The sequence below is a fragment of the Myotis lucifugus genome, unplaced genomic scaffold, assembly GCF_000147115.1.
Source record: "Myotis lucifugus unplaced genomic scaffold, Myoluc2.0 scaffold_8, whole genome shotgun sequence".
Classification (NCBI taxonomy): domain Eukaryota; kingdom Metazoa; phylum Chordata; class Mammalia; order Chiroptera; family Vespertilionidae; genus Myotis; species Myotis lucifugus.
Genome location: NW_005871056.1, coordinates 2,762,026 through 2,783,209, shown reverse-complemented (window position 1 = coordinate 2,783,209; position 21,184 = coordinate 2,762,026). Strand labels below are relative to the sequence as shown.

Here is a 21,184-nt window from a genome sequence, read left to right as displayed (position 1 = left end):
GCATTTAAAAGTTCTTATAGGGGCCACATGGAAAGCATGAGAAGAAATGCAGGCAGTCCCTAGGAACAAAGACCAGCCCTTGGCTAGCAGGCAGCAAGGAAACAAAGACTTCAGTCCTACAACCACAAGGAACTGAATTTGGCCAACAACCTGAATGAACTTGGGAGTAGATTCTTCCCTCAGAACCTTTAATAAGGAATGCAGCCTTGTCAACACCTGGTTTCAGCCTTGTGAGACTCTAAATAGATTACACAGTTGAGCCCACCTGGACTTCTGAGCTATAGAAACTATAAGATAATAAATTTGTGTGCATGTGTTTAAAGCTCTTAAAGAATCACCTCCCACTGTTCTAATCTCAAGCACATTGGGAAAACCCAAAGATTAAGCCCTTCTTATCACATTGAAGATTGTCCCCTTCTTGTCATTCTGTGACATGCACTGTAGGGTTTTAAAGCATACTGTTTAAAAAAAATGCCTTTATCACAAGATTCTGAAAATGTCACAGTTTCTTTCACCCTCCTGTCCTCTGCAACAACGCTCTAAATTTACCATGCCCCATGGTCTTCACCAGAACACACACTTGCCTCTCCCCTCTCTGAACTTTAAAAGGTTCCCGGTGATTTAGGGCCTTTCGCCACCCCTCAGGAAGCTTGACAATGAAGAGAAATTATTTATGGGTGTGGAAAGGCCAGGGGGGTGAGCATTCATTTTTAATGACTGCACTCCTTCCCTCCAGTTAAAAGAATCAATCCTTCCTGCCCGAATTTCCTCCATTCATCATGTTCTCACAGTGGCTGACACACAGTAGGAACTCAATATTTATTTGTTGAATGATTTTTTAAAAGGCCCAGCTCACTTGTATAACTACATTTTGTACGGGAAGTGAAATATGGTTGTCTGAATATTGAGTTTATGGAAGCAAAAAGGTAGAGATTAAAAGTCAAATCCTTCCTTTTGTCATCCCACTCTCCGAGCTGTCACCAAGTCAAAGAGGTAGTATTTAAAATACTTCTGGGAGCATCCCCTGCTTTCCTAGTCCCACTCAGTGGCAAACGCTGTTGGCTGCCAAAGCCACCAGCCGCCTGGCAGCCCAGGTCCCCCTTCCCAGTTGACATCGTCTCAGCCCCAGCTGACCATGATCCTGGACAGTGACATGGATCTGGGTCCTGGTCTTGGCCAATGGGACTCAAGGAAAACTCTCCTTAGAAGTTTTGGTAAATGTGTTACTTGCTAATAAAAGAAGGGTACACGGCAGCTGTCATCATGTTCGCTTGCAGGCACCTGGGCCTAGGTCCTAGGCCAGGGGTGGGCAAACTTTTTGACTCAAGGGCCACAATGGGTTCTTAAACTGGACCGGAGGGCCGGAACAAAAGCATGGATGGGGTGTTTGTGTGAACTAATATAAATTCAAAGTAAACATCATTACATAAAAGGGTACGGTCTTTTTTTTTTTTTAGTTTTATTCCTTTCAAACGGGCCGGATCCGGCCCGCGGGCCGTAGTTTGCCCACGGCTGTCCTAGGCTCTAGGATCACGAGGAGAGACCCGGCAGACAAGCTGAGGACCAGAACGCAGGAAGGTGACAGCACCCGGGTCCCTGATGATGTCCTTAACCTGTTGGAAAAGCTTACTCCACCTTCCTCTAGTGAGATGAGATTAAACATCCGGACTGTTTAAGCCACTTCTAGTTGGATATTCTGCTACTGACCGTGGAAAGCATCTTAACCAATACCCATAATGACCACACCTATTCTCTCACCGTGGGACCTCTCTCCCAGGCTTTTTACTGCTTTCCCCCCATTCCACTCCATCTCTCCAAACACACATCATCACTTCACTCTAGAATAAAAGTAGGAGGCATCTAAGGAAATCAGTGAGTCTTAGGGACTGATGAGTGTGGATTTACAAGGACAGAAGGGAGGTACCTGACCCTCCAGGGATGCTGACTTTAGTGAAGTAAAGCCCCAAAAGGAGGAAGAAGGTCAAGCGTAGAATGAGTTTAGGTGTATGCAACTACACATACACACACCCCTTTGAAAATTATGTTCAAATCAAGAATTTTACAAAAAAGAATATACTGAAGACAACAGAAAGTGGAATTATTCAACTCCTGCTTTACTTTCTTTTCTACAGCAGAAAGTAAGTACACAAGTGGACCCATGTAGTTCACACCCGTACTGTTCAAGGGTCCAGTATATTTTTGATCCATGGCTGGGAACCTGCGTATGTGGAGGGCCAACTTCAAAGTTGTATCAGAGTTTCAACTGTGTGGATGGCTGGTTCCCCTAACCCCTGCACTGCTCAAGGGTCAACTGTATATCTAAAGCCCAAGAGAGGAAAAGTATGGTGAGACCAAACTAGTTATCTTTTTAAAATTGTTAATCACCTAAGTAAAATGACCATTTCTCTATATAAAAATAAAAATAACTCAGATAAAGCTACCTCCCACCCTTCCATACCAAGTCACACATAACCACTGCTAGTTATCAGGTCGATGGATGCCCTTTGAGGCCTTTTCCCTGCATTTACATATATCCACAGAAAATACGTCATATCGTTTTGTGAAATCCCCCCCCCCCCCCGTTAATGGCATCATCTGTTTATATTGTATTTGTCAGGGTTCTCCCAAGAATCAGAACCAATAAGATGAACAGAGATAGAGATATAGATACATATATACCTATACGCCTATATATATGACGTTTGACTTAACAAGTGGTACTATAGCCTAGCCAGATTCACACATAAAATTAACCATCACAGTATCATTGTGCAACTTGTTTTTTCACTTAACATTTCTGGAGTTCCTTCGTCAGAATATCCAGAATGGCTGCATCCCTCATAAGAATGCAGCACCCTTTGTGTAACCATTCCCCTACTGATGGACATGCCCACTGTTTCCTTTCTTTCTATTATTAATAACACTGAAATGATGTCCTGGTATATGCCTTCTTGTGAACGAAGAGTGTTTCTGTAGAAGAGATGGACACGAGGTGTGGACATGAGGAGTCAGGGGTAGGATGAGCATTCACCATTTTTAATAGAGGCTGGCCACCTGCTCTCCAAAGCAAGCCTCCAGTTTTACATTCATCAAACCTAAACGCACGCCATTTAAAAGAAAAGGTGCCCAGCCTTACCGTTCAGCACATTTGTGTGTCACTATCCAAGCTGAGGAGGGACACAAGGAATTGATCCAAGTGAAAGCACTGAGAGAGCTGCTAGAAGGATCTAAGGATGCCCTGACCAGCTGGCGGACCTCATCTGCGCTGTGCTTTGCTCTGGGCTGGTAAAGGAGTGGAGTTACATCCGGGGAGGGGCTGGGTCTTCAGCCCTGGTCCCTTCACAGCAGTGATCACTCATGGGAATGATCTCTATCGCAGGAAGAAGGCAGAGAACTGCTGTCTTTGGCACTAAAGGCTATGATCTCAGTACCAAAATAATTATCTTGGAGAAACGGTGGCGATGAAAAAAATACCAGATGGTTTAACAAGAACAAATATTGGCTCCCTTGTCAGAGCAGGTGGTGGTGAATTCTAGATACCATAGAAATGGAAGTTACTCCCTGGCAGATCCAAGTATCGACTGTTAAAGAGATGGTTGGAAGCCCTTGGAAGTAAAAGATGGCTCCCCAGCAGCCTGCAGGTGCTCGTGAAGAATAAGTAAGATCTAACGTGTTGTTGGAAAAGGTGATGGGACAGGTGGGGTGGAGGCATGCCCCCGAGTGAATTTCAATGACAGAAGTGCATCTTATCAAGCCTCTGATGAGTCCTTGAGGGATGAAAGGGTGACATGTGAGATGGAACAGTAGGGCCATCTGTAACCTCTGCAGAGAGGTTTGGGTAGTGTTAGGAACTGGAGGAAAGATTCCCACAGCGTGCCAAAGGAACGTGTCCTCCATCTAGTCCAGTGATGGCGAACCTACGACACGCGTGTCAGAGGTGACACGCGAACTCATGTTTTTGGTTGATTTTTCTTTGTTAAATGGCATTTAAATATAAAAAATAAATATCAAAAATATAAGTCTTTGTTTTACTATGGTTGCAAAAAATTTCTATATGTGACACGGCACCAGAGTTAAGTTAGGGTTTCTCAAAATGCTGACACGCCGAGCTCAAAAGGTTCGCCATCACTGATTCTAGTCTATGTGATACTGGATAGGACAGGCACCACCTTAGACATGAAACCTTCAGAGAAGCCAAAGCTGGGATAATCCCTCCAAATGTGTGATGTTTACAATCATAATAAAAATGTCTCAACATGCTATAAAAATGGACAGAGTTATTGGATGAGGTGAGCTGGGAGTCAATTCAACAACAGATGGAACATACAGGTAGAGGATGGAGAGAGCTGCCCACATAGCACCTCACTAACGAAATCTGTAGTGAATGCTCCAAAGCCAATTCCATCTGCAGCTGCACCAGCAAAGCCCACGCCCAGCTTCAGGGGGACCAAGTCCTCGCAGGGAGCAAGCTGCTCGCTAGGATGCCGGCACTCTTCTGATCTCAGCAACTGAGCACAGCACGGCGAGTCTGATGTGCTCTCAGATCCATTTAGGTCAGGTAGATCCATTATGATAATTATGTGTCTTAATTTAAGTTATTTACACTAATAGGAAGTGCAAGAGGAGTTGTTTCTAGGAAAATTAAGTAGAATGTGTAGAAGAGACTCGACAAAGGACATTTTGCTTAAAAATAAGAACCGTGGCTGAATTAGATGTAGGGGGAGAGGGAAAATGGAAAAGGCTGGGGGAAAAATTCATGGCAATAGAAGGATTCTGCAGCCAGATCCCTTTCCTGACACTGTATATTGGTGACAGTGCACTTTGGGGGTGGTTTATACAAGAAAGAGGAAGTGGAATTCCCATCAACAGACCTCAGACTCAAAAAGATTGGCAACTGGATGTGTATTTACATATTTTACATTAAGAGAAAACATGTAAGATATGAATAAAATTTTCTTTGGCGCTTTTAAAGTTAATTGACTTATTCAATTAATCCACCAGCCTCCATACCAATCACATAAGCTAAAAGCTCAAAGTGCTTTAGTTGCTGTCTGATGCTCAGTTCTGGAAGCACTTTTTTAAAAAATCCTCACCCGAGGATATTTTTTTCCCATTCATTTTCAGAGAGAGTGGAAGGGAGAGGGAGAGACAGAGAGAGAAACATGGATGTGACAGAGACACACTGATTGATTGCCTCCCACAGGCGCCCCGACTGGGGCCAGAGCCTGCAACCTAGATGTGTGCCGTTGACCAGAATTGAACCCATGACGCTTCACTCCAAGGGCCAATGTTCCAAATCACTGAGCCAAATGGGCTAGGGTTGGAAGCACATTTTATAAGCAGCACTGAGGAACTCCAGGGAATGAAGATGAAGAAGGCTGTACAGCTCAAAGGACCCCGATGGTATCCACAAACTCTGCTGGGGGCTCAGGCCAAAGGATGTGCACACTCAGAGAGAAGAGGGTCCCTGTCTCTGTCTCTCGGGCTCTTACTCTTTGCTTATTCATCCAGGTAGTATCCACTTTCCTTGTAAGGAATTACCCTTCCTGCTCACACTCTACATCAGTGATGGCGAACCTATGACATGCGAACTCATTTTTTTGGTTGATTTTTCTTGTTAAATGGCACTTAAATATATAAAATAAATATAAAAAATATCAATCTTTGTTTTACTATGGTTGCAAATATAAAAAAATTTCTATGTGACACGGCACCAGAGTTAAGTTAGGGTTTTTCAAAATGCTGACATGCCGAGCTCAAAAGGTTCGCCATCGCTGCTCTAGATTGTAAGCTCAAAGAATGTAAACAAGATGCCCATTACCAATGCCCCATGGATGGACTCTTATCCTCTCCACAACTGCCTTTGCCTTTGGCCACAGTTTTCCAACTGAAAAAAGACACAATTATTTGCATTTGACTCCACACTTTCCCGAGCCCAACCTCGTCTGTGCTTTTAGAACAAGATCAAGGCTATAGGGAGAGGATCTTTCTAATTGATGATACCAGGTGACCAATAGAAGAGAGTGGTGCTTCCTATATGCCAAGTACTATGTTCACAACTTTCTAATGTATTATTTCTTTTAATTCTCACCAACTTTGAGATGTTGTTGCCAGTGTCCCATGTACACAACTGAAAAATGGAATAACAAAGAGGGGGTGGTTTACTTCTCATACATGTAGTTACTCAGCTGGGAGCAAGACAGCCAGGATGTGCACAGGCCAGACTCTACAATCTACGTTCTCTTTCCAACATTTAGCACTGTTTGCAGGGCTGTGAAGAGTGAGGTAGGTTTTCTTGTGAAAGTGAAAGTGTGTGTGTGTGTGTGTGTGTGTGTGCGCGTACAGAGGGAAGCCAGGAAGATGTGGCTGAACTGAATGCACACAGAGCTTAGAATAGTAATATTCACAGGAAAGGAACAAGCCAATGTCAGCCATGAGAAAAGAGAGAAAGCTGGTCAGACATGTTTTGTGCTCACAGCTGAAGGGTTCACAGGGTGGCCTGGGAGGACAGTGGTTGCCAGAAAAGCAGGGTGAACCACAAGCTAAGAGGAACATGCCCAGGGCCTGAACAGAAGAGACCTTTCCCACAGGCCAAAGGGATGGGGAAGAGAGGAAGTAGCGGGGTCTGGAGGGTGGCAGGTAAGGGAGCTGGACCAACCCCACACACCTGGAGGGCATGCAGAGGAGGGGCCCCTGTCTGTGGTCAGAGCCTCGTCAGAGAGTTGAGCTGTGGGCAAACCTGTCCTGGGTTGAACACTGCCGGGCTGTGCTGGCAACACAGCTGTGTACGCGTGGTTCCTCTAAGGCTGGATTCTCAAAGTGGGCTGAATAGAAAGCAAACTCAGGCTTTCGAGGGGGCAGGGGGGGGGGAAGCCTGGGTATCTATCTATGTTTTTAAAAAAACTCTCCAGGTTCTTCTGGTACAAGCTCAATTTTGAGAACATTGGTCTACCCTTGGGCTGAACCAAAAGGCCAGCAACTCAATTCAGGAAGTTATTTCTGGGTGACTTGGAGAACAAAGCTGAACATCCCCAGGCCAGGAAACTCAGAGTAAAGGGAGAAAAGCAGATTAATGAAGATGAGTATAACAGGAGCCCAACAGGTTTATGTGTAGAGAATTATGGGAACACAGAGGAAGTGTCCGAAAGGCTTCCTGGTGGAGGTGACCTCTGAGCCGATTCCTGAAGACTGCCTACACCAGCTACAAAGACGACGAGAAACCAATAGGGGTATAGTCTGCCCCAAAGAGATCTACTCTCCTTTTCCCCTTGAGAGGCTGACGCTGCTAAACGGGACAGCTGTCTCCTTCCACTGCGGGCAACGTTGGGGTGCTCCACAGACACCAGAGGGAAGAGCAGGTCTAAAGACTTGAGCAGGGAAAACGGATGAACAACATCAAAGCCCACTGGTCATGAAATTCAGAAAATCTGTTTCTGCCCAGCTGGATGCCAGCCACACCTGTACCTTATCATTTGAAATGTGATAAAATAAAGGCCCATCCAGTGGTGTGCTGGTAAACGATTACAACGGGCTCTCCAGGGAGGAAAAGAAGACCCTCATTTCTAGCATTTGCCAATTCCCATGGTGGAAGACTTCCATCGTGGCCAACTTCAAGCTACCAACCCGACGGAATTTTTGTCACTGAATATGGAGTTGGGAAAACACAGAAGTGGTTTTGTAAGCCGATGCTCACCACTGGCTTATCACAGGTCTTCAAAATCCTGGTTCATTTCCAAAGAGTCTTGAGGGGAAAGCCAAAGCATTCCTGGAATGAGCGACTCTGTGTGTGTGTGTGTGTGTGTGTGTGTGTGTGTGTGTGTGTGTGTGTGTGTTGGCGGGGGTGGGGACAGGGACAAACATGTAAGAGGTCAAGAGGGAAAAGTTCAAACATCTGAGAAAGAAATAAAATTGACAAATCTAATGAAAACCAATCTGCAATTCCAAGAAAAGTTTCTGAATAAATGTTAATCTTGTCTGATCTAACGTCATAACCCATCGGTTTGACCTCTTCAAATTAAAAAGACAAATGTCCTCATTTGTATCTCCCTCCCACAAACATTTTATACAATATGCATTCATTGCAGTTACCCATCAAGGACACGGATAGTTTCAAAGGCTAAAGAAGATAAATCATTGGGGAACTCTTTCCATCACTTCTCTCACCACAGACACCTGGGGAGTGTCGCACCCCTACTGTCTTTTAAACACTGGTTCTTAAAACTGACTGTGCATCAGAACCCCCGGGAGCGATGTGAAAACACAGCTCCCTGAGAACCAACCCCAGAGTTTCTGACTCAGTCGGACCAAGTGGGGCCCAAGAATGTGCATTTGTAATGACTTCTGGGTGGTGCTGATACTGCTTGTCCTGGGACCTCCCTTTGAGAACCACTTTCTTAGATGGTTTTAGATCACTGCTATCAAGTCATCTTTCTTTTAAAAAAATATATTTACATTTATTTCAGAGAGGGAGAGGGAGAGGGAGAGGGAGAGGGAGAGAGGGAGAGAGAGAGAAAGAGAGAGAGAGAGAGAAACAGACATCAGTGACGAGAGAGAATCATTGATTGGCTACCTCCTGCATGCCCCACAGGGGATTGAGCCCTCAACTCAGGCATGTGCCCTGACCGGGAATCAAACAGTGACCTCCTGGTTCATAGGTCGACGCTCAACCACTGAGACACACCGGCTGGCTCAAGTCATTTTTCTTGAGGAAACCACAATGCCCTCCTTCACAGCCATTTTTATGGGCAGACAACAAGAGATTGGACACCCATCCCCATGGCCTGCCAATCGCTTCGCACATGTGCAGGCATGCATGGCCTGCTGGTATAGCCAAGTGTTCAGAGCAAATGAGTGTTGAATCTGTTTTAATGGGGTCAAGAGCCTCAACTGCTACCCCTGTTATTTCATCTTTTACCACTACCTGGAGCCTTCACTCTACCACGTGTGGTGGGCTGCGTGAACTGCACTGACCCATCTTGTAGTGGAGGAAGGTTAAGGTCCTGAGAGGGGACGTGACCTGCCCTGGCTGGACTGTGCATTTTAAACTGAGCCTCTCTTCCTTTGCTCCCCACTTTTAGTTAGGGGCCCACTGGGACCAAGGTCAGGCGGAGAGACAGGGGGAGCCTGATCCCAAACCAGGTCGTCATCTGATTCCTCACTCCCCTCACTACATGTGCTCTCAGGACTCCTTGCCCGACCCTAACAGGCCCAGGGTTTTCGGAATTCCTCTCATTAGTACAGTTTTTCTTTGTACTCTGTTGCTGCCGCACTTGCAAGCAGTTATTTCCTATCACTGCTCCCGACTTCACCGCTGCAGGCTTAAAGGCCGAGTAACAGTGCCCTTGGGGTGCCCCACCCCAGCACCCAGGTGAGGGAGTCACTTCCAGGCTGTACTTCCCAAGGACACCAGGGTGTGGAGAGCATGTGCCGTCACCCCTCACGAAGGGCTGCATCCACCTCTGTCTCAGGCACAGAGAGCAGGGTTTGCATGGGCCCCTCAGAGCGACACCATCTCTGTGTTCTCCCAGGACCTGCTGAGGGCACCCCGGAGCCAGCCCTCTGCGTTCAAACAGCTTCTCCTTATACAGCCCATCTGCTGGGTGGACAAGAGTAGAGCCTAAAAGGCCCATGCTTCCATAGTTGGAGAAGTGCCTCCAAAGATTACACCAGAGAGTCTCAGAAACAAACCAGCTCTTCCCAAGTCCCAGAAAAGCGTGGCTCGAGGACTCCCCTGCCCACCGCAATGTGGTTGCCTAAGGGGTCAACATGTCCCAAAGACATCCTTCAGCACTTCATGAGTTACGTCAGGACCGGGACCCAACCTCTCTGTGCCTCAGTTTCCTCATCTGTGAAACAGGAGCAATGACGGAACCTACCTGGTAAGCTTACTGTGAAGATTAAAGGAGCACTCGTGCACAGCCTGCCTCCCAGGATGCCTGGCCGAGGGAGCGCCCATGAGGATGCTGCTTTTATCAGTACGGAGGCCACCAACTGCGTGTTTGCCTCACTTATGTCCCTTAAGAGTTTTCACTTAGATGCAAATAAATGAAAGAGGAGTCTTTTTCCACCGAAGGGTCCGAGACACGTGATGTGCTTTCCCTACAGAGAGGGAACCGTGGGGCCCATCCCCCAACGTGATAGAGGAGGAGCATGAAAAGACAAAAGGGGTCCTTGTAGGGTCCACCAGGTCAAACGGCCTTTCAGAGGAAAGCCACAGCTGAGCGGCAGCCACGGGCAGACCCAGCAAGCGAATAAAAACCATCGTCGTCCGAACAAAAGCGGCGCCCCTGCCAACCCCACACTTACTTCCAGGACCGTCCATTGTTCGACAACAATAGCATCATAGCCCGGCATGGTTTTGCTATCTTCTGTGGAAACGGCTTCAAAGATGAATACTCCATCTGTCAAGCTGTGTAAGGAATCTGTTGGAAAAAGAAAAAGAAAAAAAAAGGGGTGGTGGTGGTTGTGTAAGCCGTCTGTGGCAGAAGCCTTACAAGCAGCAAAGATTTTCACTGCATTCATTAATAATCCCAATCAGAACATCTTTTCAGCATGTTAATTAAAGGAGGCACACACTGCCATCGAGTCTAGCCCCATCAGAATGAATGAGACTAATTTACCTCGCAGTTTTGAATAATATCCTTGATTTTATGAGCCCAAATTTCATTGTTAGCAATCACCGTTTGATTTCACGCGTTTACCTTCCTTTCCACGCTCCAACGTCAGGATGCACTGGGGAGAACTTATTCAGGGCAAAACACAGCCATTTAGAGGCAGTTTTTAGAAGAAAGCTATATTTAGGTGAGAGACGTTTTTTGAAAGCGGGGATAGATATGACACACCAGATCTGAGCTTGTCAGATGCACGCTAGTTGCGCTGTTTCTTGGAAGTTCCCAGGATGTGGGCTGCCATACAAACAACTCTTTAGGCAGCGCTTGTCAACAGGCAGAATTTGGGGGAGGGGAGTTTTCCCAGATGATTTATCACTGAAAACATCTCCCTGGGCATTGCTTTAGCCAATGTGCCAAGTTCTGGGTTCTGTACAATTCAACAAATGTACGCTACACAAACAGCATGATTCAAGACTGTCTTGGGCAACGAGGTATAAAGAAAATCACAGCAGGGTCCCTACCCCCACAGAAGACAGTAAGGGAGGAGCTTTCTGCTCCCCACTTTTTTTGAATGGTTCCTAATGCCCTACAGCAGTGGTTCTCAACCTTCCTAATGCCGCGACCCTTTAATACAGTTCCTCATGTTGTGACCCAACTATAAAATTATTTTCGTTGCTACTTCCTAACTGTAATGTTACTACTGTTATGAATCATAATGTAAATATCTGATATGCAGGATGTGCTTTCATTGTTACAAATTGAACATCATTAAAGCATAGAGATTAATCACAAAAACAATATGTAATTATATATGTGTTTTCCAATGGTCTTAGGCGACCCCTGTGAAAGGGTCGTTCGACTCCCAAAGGGGTTGCGACCCACAGGTTGAGAACCGCTGCCCTAGATTCATTTAGATCAGAGACTGTGGCAAAGAAGACTGGACTTAGAAGCAGGTGGCTTGGGTCCATGCTTTATCAACAGAAGTGATGTGATCCCTTTGAGGGACTTGGTCTCTCATCTGTGAAATGTGGTGGCGGACAGAAACTCCCTCCTGGTCCCTGGATTCTACTCTACAAATCACCGCTCAGTCAGACTGCTATGGACAGACTTGTGGCCCTCACACCCCCAGCCCAAAGCCTATGTTGAAACTCTAACCTCCAAAGTGACTGTATTTGGAGATAGGGCCTCTAGGGAAATCACTGAGGTCATGAGGGTGAGCCCTAATCTGTCAGGTCTGATGTCCTTATAAGAAGTGGGACACCAGACCCCTTCCCCAGTCCTTGCACAGAGGAAGGGCCATATGAGGACACAGAGAAGGAGCTAGCTGTCTGCAGGTCAGGAAGAGAGGTCTCACCAGAAACCAAATTTGCTGGCACCTTGAACATGGACTTCATTTCAAGTAAGATCCCTGGGGTTAATCAATACCAAGCTCCAGTTTTTAATTGTTTCCTATCCCGAGAATCTGTTAGCAAACAGCCTTAACAAAACTTCTAAGCTTGCCTCTCATCTGCTCTGCTTAAAAGCTTCCCCCAGTGTTTGTCCAATGCCTTCCTAAGAGACATTTTGCAAAGGGGACCAGGGAAGAACAGAGACGCTCTTCAGCTGAATGACAAGCATTTTGAGATCCAGGACAAGCATGGACCACGGTCCAGCTCATCTTGAAAGTTGGACCCAGATGGAGCCCCTGCTGCTTGAGACCAGAAGATGCTCAATTCCTCTGGGATTATATCCACATGGCACAAATCCCCTCGAGGCTTCTACAAAAATATGTTCTATCCAATTTCCAAAGTCTCTACCTACAGATGTCCTCAAAGGAACACCTCCAAGCCCTACAAGGTGCCTACCATGTACTTCACAGAGTCAAGTGCCCAACTTGATCCAAACAACGGGATGGTGTTTAGCTTGCCAATGGCACTGTGCTGCCGAGTGGAGGTCCAGAGGGGGAAGAAGACACTGCAGTCAGTCCAGACTTCCTTTCCCACCCCTGCCTGGCTGCCCCTTCCTCCCGATCGGATCGCAGGCCTAGGAGGAGGGCTGTGCAGTCAGTGGGGAGAGGTACGCAGGCCTGGGCTGGGAGGAGGGCTGTGCAGTCAGCAGGGAGAGGTACGGCGGCACTTGGGGGCATGAAGTAGGAACAAGCCAGGCCCTTATCTCCCAGCCTCCACATCCAGCATCCGCCTTCCCGCCTCTCAGCCCGCTGCTCCGCTATCTCGAATCCAGAATGCTGATTCACCTACTTAACTCTGAAGCAAGCTCAGAGCGGCTGTCACAGTTTGGTCATCTGTAACAGCAAAAAAGTCAATGAACCACAGAGAGCAGACAGCTGGGCTTTTAAACAGTCCCCCGTTTTGACGCGCACGCCCACCCCCGTCTCCTCATTGCCCTCTAGCTCAGCCTCCGCGCTGGGTATAAATAGCTCTATCTGAGAGTGAAGGCTCCCGATGCAAAAGGTTAGCTCGCCCTCCATCTCTGGAAAACACTCCATTATCACTGCATTTTTTATAAAAGTAAAGCAGCTTCCCTACTGTGCACGGAGAGCTATTCGCCCTGGTACTATATAAATATTTGATGCCGGTCTTTTGGCAAAAGGCCACCTTAACACTCCAAGCTTATGATTTACAAGAAGGAAGTGGGGAAAGGAGATTTGCCCTATTATCCCAAGAGGTAAATTCTGTGAGGCAGCGGCTCTTCCCCTGTAGCCTCTGACACATTAACACTCCGTCCAGCAAGCTAACCTGCGGGCTCACCCGAGGTGCTATTCTTCCCCCAACATCTGGCAGGAAACGCACACACCATGACAAGTGGTCAATGCATGTGGTCTAGAAAAAATGTTACTGTGCTCCTTTCAAGCAGCTAGATGGGACTAAATTGTCCACACTGGGGTAGCTGGCATGACAGATCTCCTCGGCTCTCTGGAAGCCCTTCTCCCCATCAGGCACTGCATGGTGCTCGTGGCACCACCTTGGTTCCAGGAATGGCATGCACCTGCTGCAGGTCCGTAATTGCCCATGTTGTCATGCCGACCTCTAACCCCACCGCATATAATTACGGATCAACCAATCCCGGCTGATGGTGCCACTCTGCTTCCCAATCACACTGCAGCTGATCTGACAACAAAAAAGCAAGCCGGTTTGCTGCCTGTCCCCGTTTCTCCAGCCCTCGCTGCTGCTCTCGGCCTTCCTTCCTGCATTGAAGCAGTGAATAACCTAGGTTCCTCTTCAGTTACAGGAAGGGTTCACCTGCAAGTCCAGCACCACTGAACTGACGGAGGAAGACATGCTCCGAGTCATTGCCTTTGTGTGTGAGGCACCCGGCTGGGCACAGTTCATGGCTTCTCACTGAGCTAGTTACACGGGTTGATCACCTTGTGAAAATCCACTGAGCTATATCCTTATGACCTGTACAGTTTTCTATAGATGTGCTATGGTCCAAGAGAAAATGCACTTCATGCTATAAGTGAAACCTACATTATTCATTGGCTCCTCAGAGAGAGAAGCCATGCCTGGAACCACCAGGCCAAACGTTCTTGGAGATGGCAGCGTCCCAAGGGAGCGGCTACTAGAAGCAGCTGGAACTACCTCACTCTCCCTCCCTTTCCATTCCCTCCACCCCTAGCTCTTCGATCCTCCTAAGATGAACAGAGCACACAGGGCCTGCCTGAGGGTTTGAAAGTATGTCTGTATAAAATATATGTCTCTACATGTATTTAACCTGAAATATGTGCATGTCTTTTACATGTATACTTTGCAAATATAACGTCATGTACGTTGTGCTAGGCGTCAAAAAAAAAAGGTGGTATAAATACCAAAGGATACTTGGATTTAGATGCGGCTGGGGCATCGGGGAGAGGCCCCAGGAAGACAATCGTTTTCTGTCGTAAGTGCTTAATTTATCAAGATCTTGGAACTGAATTCCACTTAATGGGAAAGAGAGGCTAGAGAAGGTGAGAGAGACAGGTAAGATGAATATCCCCAAGAGGCACTGGCCCACAAAACAGGACATTGTGCAGGAGAAGAGGCCAGGGTTATGTCAAGCAGGCAGGGCAGGGTCATACAGAACGACTCTTCTAAGTAAGTGGAAGAGCAGTGAGGGTGTGGTCACCATGGGCAGTACATGTCGTTGGCCTGCATTCTGGTTTGGACAACTCACTGCCAAGGCCATGTCTGAGACCACTGAAGGCATCTGAATATGGGCTGGGGAAAGGCCATACTGCCAGAGGGGGAAGGAGTGTGGGGCTGGGAGAGGTGAGGGCAGGGGCAGGGTCATGGTCAGGGGTGGGGAGGGCCAGCACAGGGCAAGGAGAGAAGAGTGAGGACAGAGTGAGATGGGGCCAAGTGGAGAGCAAAGAGGGGGCAAGGCAGGGTGAGGGTAGAATAACAGAAATGCAGAGCAAGGACAGGGCGGGGGGACACAGGGAGGGTCCTGGCAGGGCAAGGGGAGCTGGTGGTGGCAGCAGTAGCCTTGGTGGCCACGATGGCAGCAGGGATTCTGCTGGCCTGGATGCCCTGGGTGAGAAATCAGGTTCCTGGGTGGGCCTTCAGCTGGTGGGCAGCCAGCTCCGTCTCACCCTGACTCGACTCCTAGTGCCTGCCGACTCCTCATCACAGCCAGCTCAGCAGAGGGTCTCCTCCCCGCCTCTTCCGCCCTCTAGAAGCGTCGATTCTGGCCTTTGTCCCACTGGCTGGAGTGTTTTTATGTGCCTGTCTGCTCTGCTGTCTGACCAGCCCGGGGATCCATCCACATTGCTGGCCGGCCACCCAGGTCTCGCTACTTCCCTGAGGGTGACCCTGGAGCTCCCCATCCTCCCCGAGGGCCACCTCAACTTCTCACCAACACAGCCACCTCTCTTCTCTCCTCCTCATGTCCCTTTCCCCTGCCCACACCCTTTTTTCTCCCTGCCACCTCCTTGCCTGGACAATGACTTAATCGCTCTGTGCTTCCGTGTCCACAGCTGTAACGCAGGCATAACAACTGTGCCTCCTTCCCCGGGTTGTGGGGAATCAATGAGTTGCTATGTTTGAACTGCTTAGAGTAGCAACAGCACATGGTACCAGCTAGGTGCCAGCCATCAGCATCATCATGCTTTGCTCTCACCAGGGCCCTAGCTTGCCAGGGCCTAAGGGCACAGCCTCCCCAGCCCAAGACACCTGATCCCTCTGAGGAGAGGAGCCCTGGACACCACGAACAGAAGCCCACACCTGAGGACCACGCGAGTCTCTCCACGGCCTGGGGAGCAGAGCCTCGAAAACAGAAGCTGGAATCTTAACTGCGTAATTCAGGCTGAAACATCGCTTTGTTTATGGGACAAAGTTCTCGTGAGTTGTCTGACTCCGTGGAAAATAATCTGGAGTACAAAGACCCATGGAGGAGTGAGACGGGTGCTTTTCCAGATGGCAAACTGCTTAAAGATGTGCTTCCAGCTCTGCCAGGTCTATTTGTAAGGACACTAATTGTCTTCTTAGAAACAGGTTCCTTTTCTAATTAGGAATATCTTGCTTCTTTTTTTTTTTTTTCAATTCTGGGAAGAGAACATATGCATATGTCATCCCTGGCCAACGGAAACCTTGGGCTTTTCCAGAGCAGACATGCCCTAACCCACTGAGCATGATTCCCAAGTCACACTCTCCCTCCCGCCAGACACACAGGGGGAAATTGGGTTTGAATGTTGAGACAGCTTAAATGAATTCTGTTCTGAGAATTTTGCAGCCGTCCCCGCGACAGAGATGTGGCAGCCCCGCCGTGGAGATGCCACGGGCTCGGTGCAGGCTCTCACAGCTGCGCTCGCCAGGGGGAATTTCACCCTGTGTTTTCAAGGCCGGAAGGCTGGACTGGATGCAGCTAAAGCCCACGGAGGACAGAACAGCATTTCAAACACCCGGGTCAAATCGGAAGAAAAGTCTGTGCGGCTGGACTCCGGGTTGAAGAATGGGGTGAGGAGGAGTGGAGGAGACTCAGCCTCCATTGCCAAAGCCACAATGGCTAGAGAGACAATGAAGGGCACTGAGAACTTTCAAGGTGACCTCTTGGGTTCAGCTTGCCCCCGACGTGTGCGGGCAGGAAGGCCAAAGAGAAAAACGTCTCTTTGGACTCCCCCGCGCTCCTAAGGGGGAGATTACCAGCGGCTGTCTGAGTAGCTGCCACCTTCGGTGCCTCCCTGCAGCTTTAGGATGTGAGCACAACTAACCATCGGTTTTTCCCAAGGAGAAACGCAAAACTATGCACAGCCACAGGGAGCCTCCGGGAGCACCCAGAGGAGATAAAAGGAGCTGATGTGACCACAATCCAAGATGGGAGATGGGGTGTCCCTGCAGGAAGCAGGCAGTGAAGAGTTCTCCCCAAGTGCTGATGAATCAGGGCTGTGAACATTTCCCCCAAGCCGATGCCACTGATGTTTTATGGTGCATCTCAGAACAGATGGTGACATTCTCTAGCTTCAGGGGACATTGCAAGCACCATGGAAAGCCGCCTTGTATACAGGGAGGTTACCGACCTTGCTGCCAGAGAACCGAAAGGACTCTTCCTTAGTTATATCCATGCAATGGATACTCTAGCACTGTACTGTCCAATACACTAGCCACTAGCCACATACAGTCCTAGAAATTTATTATTTATTTATTTATTTTTGTAGAGAGAGAGAGAGAGGAAGAGAAAGGGCTAGAACAGTGGTTCTCAACCTTCTGGCCCTTTAAATACAGTTCCTCATGTTGTGACCCAACCATAAAATTATTTTCGTTGCTACTTCATACCTGTAATGTTGCTATTGAGAGGAACATCATTCAGCCCCTCCCCCACTGCACTGGGGATCAAGCCACAAACAGGGCATGTGCCCTGACTGGGAATTGAACTGGCAACCTCGGTTCCTGGGTTGATGCTCAACCACTGAGCCACACTGGCTGGACAGTCATTGAAGTTTAAACAAATGAAAATTAAATTCTAAAATTCAGTTTCTCAGCCCTCCTAGCCACATTTCAACAGGTCATTAGCCATGCATGGCTACCATATTGGACAGCATAGAAATAGAATAAAAATAGAATATTCCCATCATGGCACGAAGTTCTATTGGACAGCGCTGCTCGGGATGTGTTCATAATGAACCAGTCACCTTTCTTCTGTCATTCACCCACCGCACAGCTGGTTGTGACCACTCTGCCATTGGATGCCTGCTGCTACTATGCTATCACATTAACTTAGCTATTGATATTTCTCTAGTAACAAGGGGTGGTGTCCAATGTTGAGATCTGTCTGTGCTGTAGTGTTCTAAAGCTTTGGATGACATATAGAAGGTACATCCAGAATGAAGACTGATGTCTCTTCTGTGTGTGTTTGCTGACATAGCAAATAATGTAAAATCCAACTCTATTCCTGACTTTGCTAACTCTTAGAAAACGACTCAACAACCCAGACGCTGCACTGTGGGTGTGTCCTCCCCACCCCAGTTTGCTGAGATTAACAAATTCGGTGCAACATTTCACTTACCTGGGAATCCTGCTGATTGGCAGCCCTCAGGACCCACAGCGGCTGGCTTGTTGGCCCCACTCCCCAGTTGCCTCCCAGCTTGGATGCACCCTAGTGACTCAACTTGCCTTTGTGTTAACTCAAAAACCCCCTCCTAATTGCTTGACACACTTCCCCGGGTTGGGCAGACTTGCTCTCTGCCTTCGAAAAGCTGACACCAGCAACGTTGCCACCCCATGCAACAAACCCCAGCGATAACCCACCACTGGGGAGGGAGTCCTGGGTGCCACGAGACCCGGGAACAGCGCGTGTCCCCACGGAGCTTGCAGGAACCAGGCTGTTCAGTGCACGTCTCTGCTGCTAATTCCGAGGTGCTGCTACTGCTACTTCAAACTGTAAGAGTGTCTACAAACAATTCACACTCTCGGAGAGGCATGATCCCAGGGGGCAATTAACAAAACTGGGGAAAAATCTTTTTCAAAGCCTTGAAAAGCAACACAGATGGAGACCACCACCAGTGAAACAGAATCACGCCTGTCTCTGGCATTTTAGAAGAGACCTGGCTAGACGAGGTTTAGAGAGAGAGCATAGGTGTCTCTGGCCTCGGCATAGGTGGTGGGCTTTATGGAAACCGCCTCAAGGCGTGTTCATGGGAAATCAAATGTTGCACATTCATTAGCTGCAGAGTTTTCTGAGCGAAGCAGGCTCTGAAGATGGGCTCAGAGGACAAGAATGAGAAGCAGAGTTCTCCAGGGCCACCCGGGGGCTGTGGGTTCCATACCATTGACCAGGCCAAGGTAGAAGATGGCATTCACCAGCACGCCTCCTTTCCGGAAGTGGTCGCTCATGTGCTCCAGCCAGTTGGCATCCAAACCGCTCACTGCCTGGCCGTTCGTGGAGACCCGGAGAGGAATGGTGACCGTATAGTACTGCCGGCACTCCTGATGGCTCTTCGGTCTGTTGAAAAGGGCGAAGATCTCCATTTCTGTTGGGATTTGGAAAGGGGGCGGGGAGACAAGAGTTTAGACAGTGATCACAGCTGCCTCCTTGGGTCTAGTGGAATCTCTCAGGAGCCTGAGAAATGACATCAGAGGTGAAATCTCGGCGAGGGAGCGCTGTTGCCAGATAATAAAACCCGATTCCAAGCAGTGAGTTAGGGGTGCCCTGAAAGTGACATGGCCTCATGAACTTCAAGTGGAGACTTAAGTTTTGAATCTGGCATATAATGTTATCTGGGATTATTCATTTGTGCAGTGAGGTGTTTGAGAGAAGGGCCGAGTAGAGAGCCCGAGGAATTCACACAAAGATGTTTTGAAAGAAAAAGCAGACATACTTGGGCGAGAGCTGGTCTGAAGAAAAGGAAAAAAAAGTCGTCAATGTACACAGGCACCTAAAAGCAAAAATACTGCCGTCATTCCAGGAACCTTGTCCACCCCTCAACTCGCTATTTATAAACTGCAGTGGTGTTTCCTGGGGCTGAGCCCATAATACTTAATCAAGCACATCAAAAATACATCACTGATATGTAAAAATAAATACATTCCCGTAAATGAGGGTTCCTGCCCGGAGGGGAAGGTCTGCTCAGCCAGGCAGGCAGACACTGGCAGGGGGGCGCTCAACTTCCTGCTCCCTCGTTTACAGCCCGGCTTTTCAAAAATCAATAGTCACCACCACGCGGCAGCCGACCCGCGCCCGCCGTACGTGCTGCCCGCCACGAATGAGCAGTGCCGGCCTCCGGAGCGAGTACCTGGAATTTCCATCTAAGTCCGAAGGTCTATTTTTTGTGTTTCTCGTTTAGTCAAGCCATCAGGGTTCCCCCAGCTTAAAAAACCCTGCTTCCACAGGCTAGTCAGGAATATGCGTTGCTTTCCAAAAATACCTGTTTCAATAAGAAAATCCCTGCCCTTCTTTCAAAGAAATATTTTAAAGGCCGTAAACGTTAGCAAAAAAGACAAATGTCACCCTCGGGCTCCCCGCAGGAGACACCTGGCCTACACCCACGCTCTGGGACGCTGTCGCGGATCTGTCGGGGTTTCATAGTTTTTGCACGAGCCAAATAAACAGACTCACTTTCCTTTATTCAAATCAATGCGTTGTCAAAGGAAACTCTGCTTCCAGATCCTCAGGGAAACAACTACCACTTGCTATAAACAGGAGGGAACGATGAGGCACATTCACGCCAAATATGTCCATCCGTGTAGCATCTAAAATTATCTCACATAGGAATTGTATTCTGGACAAAGGAAGTCTTTTCGCAGCCCCATCTGAGCCAGCCTCAGCGGAGATCTCTGGGGAGCAGTGCTGGGCCATGAGCCTTTGTCATCAGCACGAGTTAAGCTCCAGGGGTGAGGGGGGGGGGCATTTCCTGCTATCCATTGGCTGGGACCAATTAGGAAAGGAAAGTGCCCATCTTCACAAGTGGCCACCCGGATTTTAAAGGAGCACCTCTGGCCTCTTCATCGTCCCCACCCCAAATCACCTTTCTCAGCCCGCTCGCCTGACTCAGGAAGCTGTCCCAGCCAGTAACGGCTTTCACACGAGAAAGTAGGTCTTGGTGTGCAAAACTGGCAACCACTGCGCTATTTCGTGACTTTGAAACACACACTTGAGGGATGGGGTCAAGCAAAGCAAGATTTGTCACGGAGGGGACCCAAGCAATGCATTGGGGCTGGGGGTGGGGACAGGATGTGAACTAGATCACCAGGCGTTTTCCAGCCCTAGGTGCCAGGGGTTCAAGTAAGAGCCAAAGCTACAAAGGCAAGAGGCTACCAGGGGTCCTCAAACGTTTTAAACAGGGGGCCAGTTCACTGTCCCTCAGACCGTTGGAGGGCCGGACTATAGTTTAAAAAAAAAACTATGAACAAATTCCTATGCACACTGCACATATCTTATTTTGAAGTAAAAAACAAAACAAAACGGGAACAAATACAATATTTGTATTTGCATGTGGCCCGTGGGCCGTAGTTTGAGGACCCCTGGGCTAAGCAATGCTCAGATGAGTCCTTGACTTCATCTGGATTTCTTCAGAAGCAGAGCCTGCTAAGCCTTTGGGTGCAACTGGTTATTTGGGAAGTGATCCCAGGAAACAGAGTGAGGGGGCAGGGGTGGGAAACAGGGGA

General features: G+C 48.3%; 1 protein-coding gene across 1 annotated transcript in view; it reads right to left on the bottom strand.

Annotated features, from left to right (window-relative positions):
- Nucleotides 1-21,184, bottom strand: part of RFTN1 (raftlin, lipid raft linker 1) — a 176,298-nt gene that overhangs the window by 27,472 nt on the left and 127,642 nt on the right. Inside the window, exons 6-7 of the mRNA XM_006083664.3 lie at nucleotides 18,847-19,050; nucleotides 10,306-10,421 (exon numbers count right to left, since the gene is read on the bottom strand). Of these exons, the coding sequence (XP_006083726.1) occupies nucleotides 10,306-10,421; nucleotides 18,847-19,050 (320 nt within the window). The remainder of the gene's footprint in view (nucleotides 1-10,305; nucleotides 10,422-18,846; nucleotides 19,051-21,184) is intronic.